Genomic DNA, 15,480 nt, shown 5'->3' with positions numbered 1-15,480 from the left:
TTTATTTATTTTGGTCTTTTTTTTTTTTTTTTTGGTCTTTTTAAGCCAGGGTCTCCCTGTAGCCCCAGCTGTCCTGGAACTCACTATGTAGACCAGGCTGGCCTTGAACTCACAGAGATGTGCCTATCTCTGCCTCCCGAGTGCTGTGATTAAAGGTGTGCACCACCATGCCTGGCCCTTATTTTGGTCTTTTTTTTTTTTTTAGACAGGGTCTCCCTGTAGCCCCAGCTGGCCTGTAACTCACGATGTAGAGGGGCTGGCTTTGAACTCACAGAGATCTGCCTGCCTCTGCCTCCTGAGTGCTGGGATTAAAGGTGTGCACCACCAGGCCTGGCCCAAAGATTTTTTTTTTTCAAGTGATGGCACAACTGCTCTCTGCTCATTATTGGGATGAGCCCTGATTCCTTTCTGGATCCCAGTTGGTCCAAGAGGTTGCAGTCTTACTCTGCAAGAGCTGTGTAACTGTCAATAAAGAAAAGGTACCAGTTTATTGGCTCCAGGAGGGAGAGAATGAACAGCAAGCGGAGAACATGGTTGAAGAATGGGGAATGGGTGGGTGAGGCCAATGCTCATTTTGCAGGTCAAAAAGAAATCATTTTTCTAGCAGCCTTAGATAGCAAGGCAAACAAATGAAGCCCCAGCTTACAGCAGGTCAGGAAGCATCATCAATCCCTGGACCAGAACACAGGAACTGCACACGTGTTCACCAGATAAATATGGCAGACTTATGTTAGGAACACATTTTTATTGATTGCCTGAACATTATGCATGTAATTTATCATCTCTTTCTTCATTCTCATCCTTCCTCCCCCTCCATTTTTCTCCCTCCCTTTCCCTGCTTTCCCAGGTCACCAGGTCAAAGTCTGGGAAGGAAGTCTGAGAAAAGGAGTCTGAAAGCCAGACTTTCCCAGCATGCCTGTGATGTCATAACAATCGGCATGCAAACAGAATTAGATCTCTAGGGTCCTTTCATGTTGCCTCGAATTGTGGTTAAAGCCCTATACCCGCAAATGACAGATGCGAATGGCAGTCCCTTCAGATCCCCTGTATCTCCTCCCCCACATTTTAAAGAGGCTGAAGGACTTGGAAAGGCAAACCCCTGAAGGAATCAGAGAGAGCCAGAGGGCTCTGATCAGACCTCCCTCTCCTTACCCCAGTTAAACACCAGGAACCTGAAGCAGAAATCACAGGAGTCAGAGTTTGTGGTTGTATTGAGAAGGGAGGGAAGGAGTACCTCTCCTCACCTCTCGAAGTGGGCCAAATGAGGAGGCCTCTTGGCTGACTGAGGTGGCCAAACAGGTGACTGTGGTGTCTCATTTCAAGCTGGATGTTTGCTGGGCAGTATGCATGTGAGACTGACCCAGAAGACACCCAGCCACCTCTCAGTGGGTTCAGTGTGGGGATAGGACTATGACTGAAGACTGTGGGTGAAAATTCGGAAGTCAAGTGCTGTGACAAGCAAAGCAGGCTTCATCTCACAGGCTCTAGGTTCGATCCCCACCACCAAATACACTGGGCATGGTGATGAATGCCTGTAATCCCAGCATTCAGGAGGTGAAACATGAAGACCAGGAGTTCATGATCATCCTTGGCTACTTAGGGAGTTTGAGGCCAACCTGGGCTAGAGACCATGTGGGAGGGAGGGAGGGAGGAAGAAAGGGAGGGAGGGAGGGAGGGAGGGAGGGGGGGGGAGCAAGATAGTACATTTGGAGGCAAAACAGCTAGCACTCTTAGGACTTCCATTGTGCTCGCCTCCCTGTCCTCACACACCCTACAGCTTGTCAGTGCAAGTATCTGGGTCTTGACCCGAAGATATTCTCATGTTCAGCTCACATAAAAGGCAAGCTGAGAAGTAGCAGGAAGTCAGCATCCCTCATCCCCTGGTGGTCCTTAACCACTTAGGGGGAAAGTGGGTGGATACATACTCCAGACTGGCTTGGCCTTTTGGCAGGACAACTCTGAGAACAGCCTCAGGCAGAGGACCCAGAAAGATGGCACCCCAGTTGCTCACAGGGAAACCTGTTCTTTTGTACACCCCGTGTAGTCCCTTCCCTCCTTGGCTCACTTCCCCATTCTCCTACTGATGCTTCTTGGAATTGCCTCTCAGATGAACTTCTTGAATCAGATCTTTGCCTCAGAGTCCACTTTGGGCAGGTGGGAACCCAATTGAAGAAAAACAAACAAAAAAACCTTTTAGAACAAATAGATGATAAAAATTAGGACTGTGAAGCTATGAGATTTCTGGGATGGGAAGCACTGACCCCATCAACACAGATGAAAAAGATTCTCAGATACAGGAAGAGGGATGAATTCAGCGAGAGCAAGAAGAGTCTGGAAAGACTGAGCACAAAGGGCCCAAGGGACTCCTTTCTCAAAACTCCCTGAGTATAAGGTTAAGACTCTTGGGAAACACTGAAAAGTGAGTAGGACTGCAGGAATAAGAAACCACCAGAAATGAACTTCTTATCTCCCTAGAGATCAACTGCAGTGTCTTCCTTCGACACCAGAGAAAACAAAGCCCTGGCTGTCTCTTCCAGCCGGAGTCTGTACTCCAGTTTCTCATAGTTCAAGGGATTTACTCCTTTAAAACCATGCATAACCCCCCACCAGCAGCCGGCAATGGCTGCTGTGGAATCACTGTCTCCACCATGGAAAAAGGCTCTGTAGGCAAGCTCCTTCCAGGAGTCCCCTGCAGCAAGGACGGCATCATAGGCAATCATGGGAGCATCATGTCCGCTGCTGCCACCCCAGCCAGAGTAGCTCAGGGAGATGTAGAACTGATCCCTCTCCTTTACACCAAAGGGCAGAGGGAAGGTGGGGGCCGACTTGCCATCCAAAATCCCTCTAAGTTTCAGGTACTTTTCCCATTGATTTTGGAAGTAGGACCTGTGTGGGGAGAAAATCAATTGAAAAATTAACATCAAAAGCTATAAGGAAAAAGTGCCAGGTAGATGTGCAAATGGAGAAAAGTCCAGAATGACGTCAAGTCCTTGAACTAGAATTATAATGTCTCAAAAGAACCTAATCAGCTCTGTGAGCCTTTCATACATTTTTACTAACCATCTACACAAACAAGTTATTGAACCAGTTGCTAAATAAGGAAGGTCTGTATCAAGTTATAGGAAATAAAGGCTTCTTTTTCCTAGGTTGAAAGCAACCTTTTATCATCTATCCAGGGGAAACTTCGGGGCATCACAACCATGGGTGACTTCAGTAGAAAGCCTCTGGACATTTTTATTCTAAGAAAGAGAATGTGAAGTAAGGCATGAAAAGGGGAAGAGGTGACCTTACTATTTACTAGCTACTGGAAAAACCTATCTCTCAGGCATTCCAACCAAGGATTTCAAAATATTATTATTGTCAAAGCAATACTGGAAAAACAAATCTCAGGGAAGTAGGAAATAACCAAGAAAAGCTCATCTCAGCACAGTATGGTCATAAACATTACAGAAAGCCAGACTCTAGAATAGGACGCCTACCTAATGGGGAGGTACTGTAGCTACACTGCATACTGAGGCATCCACTTGGCTGCTTAGGCAACCATAGCTGGAAAGGAACTTGAAATCCTTAGCACTGGGGGGCTGGGTTATGTGAACTGTGGTGGCAGCTGTGATCTTTGAAACCTAGCCATATGTAATGGTGCATGTAGTACACAGATTCACCTGCATGTCAGCTGGGGCATACACCTAGAGACTCACCAGTGTTGAAGATTTTCCTCCACAAAGTAGCCTGCCTGGACAATGTACTTTTTAGCTTCCAGTAGCACCTCCATGAGTCCTTTTCCCCACTGTCGTGGTGGTTTGCCATTCACAGCATAGGCTGTGAAAAGAGCCGATGCCAGGGCTCCCAGATAGCCTGTTGGGTGGTGGTGGGTCATCCGGCCGCTCTCAATGCTCACTTGGATCAGTGTGTCCAGTTGGTTGGGGTGAGGGAACCTCAGACCGATGCACATGGCACGCATGGCAGCCCCACAGCCACCCTCATGGTTGTTGAAGGGAATCCTCCAGCCATTGACCTTGTTGGGATCCAGTTGCATAGCATTCTGCATGGAGGCACCACCTGGGGACGAGTCAGGCAGAGCACAGGGTCAGAGTCACCAAAACAAAGGACCCAGTGAGAAGAAAGAACTAAACAGATTCGCAAGTTTCTCTGAAGCTAAAGGAGAGCCATGAAAATATGTGGTGATGACCCCTCAACCCCAAACCCTAGCCCAACAATGACTCTTCCTCTCTGTATAATCCTTAATGTGATATGAGTTAACAAAGTAGCAGATTCAGAGGAAGCCTTGGGATATTTGCCAATTATCAGAGACCTCACAGCAACTCAGAAAGGTAGCTGAATTTTTTTTAATTTATTTTTTTATTTTTGAAACGAGGTCTTGTGATATAACCCAGGCTGGCCTAGAGCTCACTCTTTAGGTTGGCCTCAAGCTCACAGTGACTCTCTTGTGTCAGCCTCCCAAGTGCTGGAATCATAGGCATGTGCTAAACCATGTATTATTATTTTCTAGATGAGTAAGAAAGGGCTCAAAACTTATGAAACCTGATCAAGTTCACAGATCAGCTAGTGACCATGGACAATCCATCAGTCTCCACAGCCTGAGTCCTTGGTGAGTTCATTGAGAACCTATTGGAGTTCCTGGCTATCAGAAAGAGACTGACTTCCAGAGTAAAGTACTGGTCTCAAATGTGGCACAATGTGCTATAGATGTCCCTGCATGGCAGTGGTGTAAGCAGGCTTGTCCCATTGACCTACTGTACTGGAGTGATACATACAGCAGGAGCCAAGCAATGGCCGCAGCATGTTGTGGAATGCAGCATTACATTCCTTCACTGGTCAATGTATACACAATGTTCACAAAAGACACAGATAGACAAAACCTCCTACTGTCAAACTGAGTGTGCAGCAGATGTTGGGAAAGGACCTACAGAGCCTAGTTTCTAAAGCCAGTTCTTGAGTTAGGAAGCATCATGGGTACGATGGCAAGTTCTTCCATGCATCAGGAGTTATTCTGGCTGAATTGTGCTGATATGCTGAAGTCCAAATCCATGTGACAAACCCTAACACCTAGTACCTCATTTGGGCATAGAACCTCTCAAAAGGTGATTAAGCTAAACTGAGCCATTCGGGTGAAGCCTAATCTAATACAAGAGGAACCTGGGCACCCAGGCTCCAGGAACGCACACAGACAGAAAGACCAGGTAAGGACCAGAAATGGTGGCCATCTGCAAATCAGGAGGAGCAGCTCCAGAAGAAACCAAACTCACCAACGTCTTGGCTTAGATTTCTAGCAACCAGAACTGTGAGAAGAAAAACGTCTGTTGTCTAAGTTACCCAATCTATAGCATTTTGTGATGACAGTTGCCTAACAGTGTATGAAGAAAGGTTGGTCAAATGAGTGGGGGAAAGGTGACCCAAACTACAGCTAGTTCTCAAAATGGGTGAGAACCTCTATGAGCAAACCTGGAAGCAGTAGAGGAGTCTCTAGAGCCCTTTCCCAGTTTTCTTTAAAACAAAAAGGTTTTATTTATAATGTAGAAAATTCAGGTAAGTGAAAAGAAAATAACAAACCATAAATACTTCTATCACTAGATAAGATCATTAACAAATGTATGTACACACTTCCAGGCCTCTCAGCAGACATGCATTTCTTCTTTGTGTGTGTGGCATATGTGCACATGCTGATGTGTGGGCACAGAAGCCAGAGGACACTGTCCAGTGTTTTGTTCTGTCACTCTCTGACTTATCCCTTTGACACAGGGTCTCTCACTGGACCTAGAGCTGGGCTGGAGGCCAGCAGGCCAGTGTTCCTCCGGCCTCTGTCTCGTACAGCACTAGATTACACACAGCATTTTATGTGAATGCTGGGGATTTCAACTCTAGACGTCATGCAAGAGTTCTTAGCTATCAAGCTATATCCCCAGCCCCCTACTGCACTACCCTGTTGGGAGCCAGAGGCTCAGCCATTTCTCAAAACTGCTGACAGACCTGAGTTGGTGACTTTCCATTCTGTCCACCCTCCTCCCGCAGGCATGGGAAAGTTCCCACAACCTTGGCTCATAGCCGGGGCTCGTAGCCCACGGCCTTGCTCTAGTTATTGTAAATAGCCCTGTTTTCTGTTGATCAGTAGACTCTCGCAGGCACGGGATGGAGCCTGCGGCCTTGTTTTCTTTTCCAGTAACTGCCTTGCTCTCAGTGGATTCCTCCCTTGGAGTGCACCTGGGTCTTTGCTATCTGGCTGATATGATTCAGTCCAGTCTGCACTTCTTATTTAACTGTATGCTTGTGCTTCAATAAACGAGACTTGATCAGAGCACTGTCTTGTCTCCATTTCTCTTGCCCCTTGCCTCATCCACATCCCCACTCCCCAATCCAGGTACCCTGTTGCAGACCCCGCAGGCCGGGGCACTACCCCCTGAGTTTTGGGTTTGTTTTTGGTTTTTTTGACACAGTTTCATGTAGCTCAGGATGATCTTAACTCCTAATCTTCCTGCCTCTACCTCCTGAGTGCTGGGATTACAGGTATCCACCACATTTGATACACTTTTATACTTTAACAACAGTGGGTTCATGAAATATCATTCCAAAACTTACTTTTTTTCTACTTCATGTATAAAACCTTTCTGTATAGGTAATTATTCATCGACACAATTTTAAACAACTGTGAATGTTCTGCCATGAATAAATTACAACAACTTTAGGCTGTTTCTATTTTTTCAAATCCATACATACTACTATTTCATTGATATTTAAATGTCCACCAACTGTTTTCTTTTGGTTTTCTGAATCAGTCTCACAGCCCAGGCTGGCCTTGACTCAAAATTGGGATTATAGGTTGCCACTGTTCCCTGCTCTCCATCAACATTCTTAGTGACCTCCTTGAGCCTATTTCTCCATCCTCCCTGGCTTCCCACTGGCAGTGCTCACCTGGTGCCCGGCCATCCATGTCTTCCATGCAGTCTTGATAATGTTTAGCTAGGAGGGAATAGAGTCGAGTCAAGTCCGAGGCTTTGCCGGCTTCCAGGAGGGCTTCTGCTGTGGCCAAGTGCATCACTGTGTCATCACTGACTCTCCACCGTGCCACATCTATGGCTTCCAAGTCACCCATCTGGGCCAACTGCTGGTGTATCTTCTCCCCATCCTGAAGGAACTCCCACTTTCCGTTGAAGTACCCCAAGGCATCTCCAGCTGCACTTAGCACCATAGCAGCCACATACCTCTCAGTCAGTCCCCCACACATGTTGGGGCTGGCACAGCTGTCTTATGGGGCAATTAAGGTGCTTGAAGGAGGACAGAGGAAGAAGAATCAAAACCCCATCTACATTTTACTGAGTATTCTACCTGTAGCATTGTATTAAGTGCACCTCTTTTAATCCTCATAACTGTTCTTTGAGGAATTTATTATTAGGTACATCTTACATATGAATATATTGAGGCTTGTGTAGATAACAGTTTCATAAATAACAAGAGAACTGAATCAGGCCTCAGAGACAGCAAGTCATAGGGCTGAGATCCTAACATAGGTATGCTTTTAACTGTGCCGTTGTCTCCTGGAGAGTAACAAGCCCAATAAATTCTGCAAGTCAACCCAAGTCTGTCATTTTCTCTTTTTAATTGAGATTTGGCCTTGGAAGTGTATCTCTCCTTTATGTAAACAGCAGCACTTGCTATTGGTAAGCTTTCACAGATAAGAAACTCAGGGCTGGAGAGATGGCTCAGTGGTTAAGAACACTGGTTGTTCTTGCAGAAGACCTGGATTCAAATCCCAGCACCCATATGGCAGCCAACAACTGTCTATAACTCCAGTTCCAGGGGATGCGACAGCCTCTTCTGTCCTCTGCGGGCATTGCATGACACGGGTGCACTTACCTACATGCAGGCATAACACTCATACTCATAAAATAAAAATATAAATAAAAATATTTTTTAAAAAAAAGAAGCTCAGAGAAGTTAGGTTTGCACAACCAAAAAGTCAAGGCCTTGGAACTGCAGTTTCCTAATTTTAGGCCAGAATGTTTGATATTATTCTACCCTCAGCCCAGGCCTTGGGCAACCTCTTGGTGCCCTATAAAATGGTAATGATATAAAATGGTAATGATATAAAAAAGATAGCAACAGCCTCCTAGATGTGTTATGGGGAATGAATGAATTTCCATAAAGCATACCTAAGTATTGCTTTGTGATTTCTTTTATCATTGATATGTAAACAGTTCTGTAATTGAACTAGAACACTTTGCCCCCACAATATTCCCTTCACTATCAATAAATATCATTTTTCTTCTATATGGTAAGAGTTCTATAATATTGGATCTCAATTGAAATGCCTCCTACAAATTAAATCCTAGCAAAACACAGGCTTCCCTGTGTGTACATTTCCAAAGACCTGACTCCCTGGTGTGTCCAATTCCCTGTGGCATTCAGGTTCAAAGTCCTTCAAAGCCTTCCCATCCACCCATCCATACATCCACCCACTCACCCATCCATCCACCCATCTATCCACCCACTCACCCATCCATCCACCCATCCATACATCCACCCACTCACCCATCCATCCACCCATCTATCCACCCACTCACCCATCCATCCACCCATCCATCCACCCACTCACCCATCCATCCACCCACTCATCCATCCACCCACTCACCCATCCATCCACCAACCAATCTATCCATCCACCCACCCACTCATCCATCAACCCACCCAATTATTCATTCACCCACACCACTGTACAGAGGCAACCACTCTTAAGGTTAGGAGGACTGGCTCACCCCTCAAGCTCTTTCCCCACCCAACTATCCTTTCCCTCTTCTTACCTAAACCCTATTTTAGGTTAGTTCGAGTTCTGGCACCTCCACTGTCTACCAGCTGCACTGTTCTGGACCAGGGACTGCAGGTTAGCAAGGACCTAAGAAGCAGTAAGGATTAAAGACAGACTGACCATCACAATACCTTCTTACTGATCATGCTGAGTTTCTTGGCTCACTAGGCAGTGGAAGAGGATGTGGACTGTAGACGTTTGATAAAGGCCTATCTTGGCCTAGTTTTTTGTTTTTTTGTTTTTTTTTTTTTAAGACACTGTCTGACCTGAATTGCTTTTCTTCTATATGGTTAGAGTTCTATAGTATTGGTTCTCAACTGAAATGCCTACCAAAATTTAAATCCCTGGCAAAACACGGGCTTCCCTGTATGTGCATTTTCTAAGACCCCATTCCTCCTTAGGCCGCCCTCCTTCCCAAGGGTCTAGGTTTCCTTTCTGCGATTGTTTCTGGTTCCACTCCAGCGTGTGTTTTTGGAGTTGCAAGTCCCTGGAAGAAGCGGCCAGGCATCATTTTCCCAGTGAAATTCGTTCTCAGCTTGGCACATGCATCCATACAGCTCTAGTCCCCGACTTTAGGACGTCATTATTCCTTAACCGGCTCTAAACTTTCCGGGTCACATAGCAACCGAACTATACACTCAAAATTAAAGTCTGCTTCCCGGCTGTCCTGTGTTTTTCTGACCCTGGGTGGAAGAGGGGAAAGAGGGGGAGGCAAAGCAGCTGCCGCCGGCTCCTGGGAGGTCTTGGTGGCCACTCTGAGGAGCTGTGAGCCTCCAGAGAAGAGAGCCGGATGGCGGGGTGCGACCCGTCCTGCAGCAGGAGGGCGGAGGACAGCGGGCGTACCTGGGCCGATCAGGGAGCAGGAGTCGGACGCCGCAGCTCGAGTGGCCTGCGCGGGCCGGGGCGGGCAGGTGACCGGTGCACAGCGGCTTCCGGACGGTACGGAGTGGCGTTCTGCTTCCGCGTCCGCGGGACTCCGGAGTGACCCTGGCTTTCCGGAGCCGCGGGACCCCGGGTGTGCCCCGATCCTGCGAAGGGCTCTGCCCTGGGGACCCGGAAATCACAGAATGGTACCTACCTCCGGTGGCTGCAGTTCAGCCCTTTGTAACCCTTGTGTGGCCACAGCTCTGGACGTTCTTCCCGAAGGGTTTCTAAAGGCAGAAAGCGGCAAATAAGTTTAAGGGAACTTTTAGTTTCTTTTCCCTAAATTGTGACTCTGGAACTCTTAAGACTATGAGGTAGATATGGAGGCGTTCACGTTGAGCTTAGAGACATTTTATTAGACAGAAATAAATTCACAAACCATCATATTTTAGAACGATGAGTGCATGTTAATAAAGCTGTTCATGTGTAAAGTGAGTGGAAGGAGAAACATCAAATTGTTAATAATTAGAGTTCCTCTCAGAAGGGGAAGGAGTTTTCCAAGGAGAGAAAGAACATTTAAATTTTGTTCTGTTTTGTGTTTTTTCTTGAGACAGGTTCTTACTCTGTAGCCCAGGCTGGTTTCAAACTCAGGATCTTCCTGCCTCCACCTGGGATTTCAGGCCTGCAGCACCGTACCTGGCTTAAATCTTATATAATTTTTCTATTATATATATATATGGAAATTTGAGGAAAAGTAGAAACCAGGACTACTACTCTGGTTACACACAGTTATAACAGTTACAATCTCTTATGCACATGACTTAAAATAGTAATAATGGAGTCATTTTGTAAATACTGTTTTTTATATTCTTTCCTTAAAAACTGGCTTTATCAACGACTATCCTGACTTAGTGTCCAGACACATTAATGCTTCTAAAATAAACCACCTCCTGGTTCCATACAATGAAAGAGGCTCTGGTGCCCATTTCCTCTCCTACCACCTCATGGCTAAAACTGTTTAAAGAGAAGGAAAACAGAATCACTGATAACAGAAAATGGGGTTAAACAAAGCTTTGACACTTCATAGCCCTGAAAGTGTCCCGTGTCATGACTGCCTGTTTAGATAATGAGAGCTAAAGTTTGTGAGGAGAATATGCACTAACAGGAAATAGTTAATATTCAGGGGCTACTTGGACTCTCTAGCAGCGAGAGATCAGCAGCAAAATAGCAACCAAGTTCACAGAAAAACACACCACAGAAGAGAACTGCTGTGTAGTCTGTGAAAATTAAAATGGGAAAATGTACAAACAGAGGCCAGCTAGTGACAAAGAAATGGGAATTCAAAAGCAGCTGCTCCTGTGTGGTCAACGCAGGGAGACACAGGGAATGTCTGTGCGGCTGACTATGTCAGCTTGGCTGGGCCACAGCACACAGATATCTGCTTAAATCTTACTCCAGATGTGAAGGTGTTTTAAAACTGAGATTAACCTTTACCTCACTGAGCTCTAAGTAAAGCAGATTATCCTCCATGATGTGGGCTGGCCTCATTAGGTCAGTTGAAAGCCTTAAGAGAAAGGACTCATCTCTCCCTGGAAAGAGGGAATTCTGCAACAAACTGCCTCAGGGCCCTCCTGGATCTTTCTCAGGGTCTCAGGCTGGCAGCCTACCCTGCAAACTGTGAATGTGCCAAAACTTTATAATGTATAAACACAATTCTTAAACCCAGTTCTCAAAGTTAGTATCTCTGTCTCCATTCATTGTCATTCTCTGTGTCTATCTCTATGCCTCTGTCTCGGTGTCTCTGTGTGTGTGTGTGTGTGTGTGTGTGTGTGTGTGTGTGTGTTCTGTTTCCTTGACTAACACAGCATTTAAATGTGCCAAACTTGGCTCAGTACTTCTTGAACATGGAGAAACCAAACTAACAGAAGAGATTTAGTGGAATACAATAACATTAGTTTGCAAGAAACATGGTTAAGGAAACTATTCAAGGTATAGGTTGGAATAGCTCTCGTTTTCAGGTCAATTGGGGTATTCAGAGAAGACATCCAAAGAAAATTATACCTGAGCTGATGTTTGAAGATTATTATGAAAGCAAACCAAAATCACCATAGCCCAGAAAAAGAAGGAAACAATTGTTGAATGTAGTAAAATCAATTTTAAAAGAAAAAGACAAAAACGTAAAGAACTGGATATGGTGGCAACCCTGTAATCACAGCACTTGGGAGGCTGAGGAAGGAGGACCTTGAGTTTGAGACCAGCCTGGGCTGCATAGTGAGACTGTGCTTCAGAAAACAAAGAAAAAATAAAATTAAAAAGCTGACACAGGGTCTGGAGAGACAGCTCAGTAGTTAAGAGTACTGGCTGCTCTTGCAGAGGACCAGGGTTCCATTCCCAGAACCCACATGACAGCTAACAACTGTATGCAACTCCAGTTCCAGGGAATCCAACACCCTCTTCTGGCCTCGATAGGCGTTGCATGCATGTGGTGCACTTAACATGCAGACAAAACACTCATGCATGTAAAATAAAATAATTTTAAGGCAGAGACAGAGGTTTAGTTTAGCATTTCCTCCTTGAAAAATGGTCCCAGTGTTAAGGGCCCAATTGAGTCTAGTCCGTAAGTTAAGACAGTATGTCCTAAGCATTCTTTCTCATTTCCACTTTTCTGAGACGTCCCAAATACACCAGCCTTACAAGGCTGAAAATGTTAAAGCACACTTAGAAAAAAACTAGAACAACTCACCAAGGAAAACAGGCTGTCGGGATACCAACCTTGGAGTATTTTTGAAAAATAACAGAATAAGGGCAGGTGTGGTGGCTCATGGTGGAATCCCAGCATTCAGGAGGCTAAGGCAGACAACACCAGAACACAAGGCCAGCCACGCTACACAGCAAGACTGGGGACATCCTGGGGTACAGAGTGAGGTCCTGCCTCAAAACAATGACGAAAGTAGAATACGTATGTCCATCAGAGCAGTTGTCAAATATTAGTTCCAGGGGAGTATGTGTACAACCATCACTTTCTAGTGAGGAACTGAGGCCAGTGAAAAGAGTTCCTCAGAGTCTGGGTGACCCAGTCACACATGAGAAGCAGGCCTGGAAGCCACGGTGCCTGAGTTCCAGTCTCCATGCTGCCATCAGAAAACTGTGAAATGGCCTGTGGACTAAACATTGATTTCATTAGAGGCATGAAGCATGATTTTCAAAATATTCCATGTTCCCCAAAAGAGGCATAAGCACCCATTTGATGACCATGTACAAGTAGTGTTTAAAGAAAATAAAATGATGGCTGGAGAGATGGCTCAGTGATTAAGAGCACTAACTGCTCTTGCAAAAGACCTGGGTTAGAGTCCCAGCAGCCATATAATAACTGTTCATAACTCTAGTTCCAGGGGATCTGACACCCTCTTCTGACCTCCACAGGCATTGCATGACATGGGTGCACTTACATACATGCAGGCAATACACTCATACACATAAAAAATAAAAATAAATAATTTTTTAAAAGAAAAAACAGTTTTAGCCATGCACTGTAATTCTAACAAATAGCAGAAATGAGGGGGATATTTCACGGTGATAAACAGAGGAAATCAATGACACAAACTGGTGTCTGAAATGTTAGGAACAGCTTCTGCCCTTCTAAACAGAACAGAAAGAGAGCTGGGGAAGTCCTTGTTATTTCCCATCTCCTCTCCCGATGCAGCTGCTCTTTTCCATAGGCCAGGGCTCCCCAACTGTAGGTCTGCAGATCCACAGGTACATTTTGAAATCTTTGGTGACTTCCTAGCAAGTGGCCTCTACCGCTGCCTTTCTCTTTTGCTGGATTTCCCACACGCAGGGAAGCTCAGCTGACACCCCAATGTCAGCTTCATCTCTGGGGCTTGCAAAGGCCTGTCCATGCTCAGGCCCACAACCACACAGCCACACCCACAGGGTCTCACTGCCTGCTTGGCTCTCAGAGATGAAAATGCAGCCTTCAAAACCAAACAAGAACCACAGGAGCCTTGCTGAAGTGATTTCCTTTCATGCGTCTCGGCCCCACTGCCTGTGTAGAGGTCAGCCTGGGCTAACCACCGTGAATCCGTTCTCATTGCCGTTTCTGGAAGAGTCCTGGGCACAAGCCATAAAGAAAAATCTAGCGAGGGGCATTTGTCTGCCCTTGTCTCTCCAGTCCACTCCGTCCCCCTCTGAGGAGGTGGCAGTTCTTTGTCCCTTGGTCTCTGACATACCTTCCTAAAACTGTTCCCTGAAGAGAACCCCTGAAGCCTAGGATGGAGCATCTTTTAAAAAGACAACTAACAGTGAGGCAATGGCAGCTATTCTAGGCAGGCTTCCTTCTTGTGTCTGGGGCCCTGGGAGGAGCCACCCAAGTTCTCCTCAAGAGAAATGAGCTGGGGGCTCAGGAGATGCCATCTGAGGTGCCCTAGCACTATGAATCCCACCCTCCTGCACAGCCTTCCAGTGGCCAGATTCCTTCTCATATTCAACAGTGGTTGCATGTATCCACACGAGGTATGCTTTAAATGTCCTTTCTAAGAAAGCAAAGAGAACATTCTGTGCAATTATATTTATATACAGTTCTGCAAATGCAAACAGATACATAGTAATATATGGAAAGGTATGGGAAACAGATCAGTGGAGGAAGAGGGCAGGGAGAAAAATTTCAGAGGGACTTTAGGAGATATTCATGGTGATGGACACTTGTTCATTATTTTTCATAGGTGATGGCTCCATAGATGTGTATATGCGTGTATTCAACAAAATGTTTAAAACATTTTAAACTTCTTAGGATATTTTACTGGTAAGAAACCTATTAAAAATAAATAATCATATAAATAAAATTTTTAAATGTTGTCCTTTCTAGGAAGAATTAGAGCAGGGGGAATTCCCCTTTTCATTCAAGTCGTGACGTTTCTCTTTAGCTTTATGAGCAGTATTAAGTTTTCCTTTCATTGAAATATGGAAACCATGACCTTTTGTTAAAATCATCCTTATAATATTATGTTATGAATACAAAATAAAAAGCAACTGTCTGGTTCACTTTTCAGAAAATGTATGGAAGAAAGGAAAGGGTGATTTCACTGGGGAGGAGAAAGACAGCTTACTTCACTTTAGGAATAGGTAAGTGGCTGGTCTAAACTCTAAATATCCTAATAAGTCTCTAACAGGCTGTGCACACTCCATATTTAATTCATTTAAACTCACATTCATCATGACCACACTGTCCTATTCAGAATCCATCACGACCAGCTGTGACTTTTGACTACTGCCTGATCATCGTCTCCTTTCTTTCTCAGAGAAAACGAAATAGGAAACTGAAAAGCATGGTGTTTACAACTATGTTCTGTTGGTCAGGGGCTGGGGGTGCCAGCCAGTAACTCTTGGTGGGTGAAATCCTGGAATTGTGGGCCAGCCAGGTTCCAGGACCAGCAAGAATCCCCAGAGCTCCTAGACACAAGTGCATATTCTCTCTCTCTCTCTCTCTCTCTCTCTCTCTCTCTCTCTCTCTCTCGTCTCTCTCTCCTTCCCTCTCCCTCCCTCTGTGTGTGTGTGTGTGTGTGTGTGTGTGTGTACGTGCTGGGAACTCCACCCAGGGTCTCATACATACAACACACAAGCACTCTATCACTGAGCTACACCTCCAGCCACTAGCAAGATGTAAACTAACTGATTCTACTTTTTGTAACAACTCAAGTACTAGTTATGCCTTAAGTATCCTGATCTTGTACAGACTTTTATAGTGGTTTTGATGTGGAGCAATGCAATTGCATGAGTGTTTGACATATTAACACTCAAAA

General features: G+C 45.3%; 1 protein-coding gene across 6 annotated transcripts; it reads right to left on the bottom strand.

The window, feature by feature from the left end:
• Positions 1-1,678: 1,678 nt before the first annotated feature.
• On the bottom strand, positions 1,679-9,917 carry Adprh (ADP-ribosylarginine hydrolase). Of its 6 annotated transcripts, none has more exons than XM_017800572.2 (4): positions 9,897-9,917; positions 6,928-7,280; positions 3,699-4,059; positions 1,679-2,886 (listed from the first exon to the last, which is right to left on the bottom strand). In XM_017800572.2, exons 2-4 carry the CDS (start codon positions 7,238-7,240, stop codon positions 2,472-2,474), a joined length of 1,089 nt encoding a protein of 362 aa, XP_017656061.1. In that variant the 5' UTR covers positions 7,241-7,280; positions 9,897-9,917; the 3' UTR covers positions 1,679-2,471. The 6 variants fall into 6 exon arrangements, with proteins under 6 accessions (XP_017656061.1, XP_029424092.1, XP_008841116.1 ...); XM_029568232.1 differs by lacking the exon at positions 9,897-9,917 and adding an exon at positions 9,662-9,886 and having other exon boundaries at positions 6,928-7,281; XM_008842894.3 differs by lacking the exon at positions 9,897-9,917 and adding an exon at positions 9,662-9,886 and having other exon boundaries at positions 6,928-6,975.
• Between the last annotated feature and the right edge of the window lie 5,563 nt (positions 9,918-15,480).

Source organism: Nannospalax galili, unplaced genomic scaffold, assembly GCF_000622305.1.
Source record: "Nannospalax galili isolate Female #2095 unplaced genomic scaffold, S.galili_v1.0 scaffold18, whole genome shotgun sequence".
Taxonomy (NCBI): Eukaryota; Metazoa; Chordata; class Mammalia; order Rodentia; family Spalacidae; genus Nannospalax; species Nannospalax galili.
This window is presented reverse-complemented; position numbering and strand designations above follow the sequence as displayed.

Excerpts from the sequence above, each read along its gene's own strand:
- Adprh (XM_017800572.2), bottom strand. The coding sequence starts at position 7,240 with ATGTGTGGGGGACTGACTGAGAGGTATGTGGCTGCTATGGTGCTAAGT. Across the intron at positions 4,060-6,927 it reads CATGGATGGCCGGGCACCAG|GTGGTGCCTCCATGCAGAAT; the intron begins GTGAGCACTGCC and ends ACTCGTCCCCAG. Across the intron at positions 2,887-3,698 it reads GAGGAAAATCTTCAACACTG|GTCCTACTTCCAAAATCAAT; the intron begins GTGAGTCTCTAG and ends CTCCCCACACAG.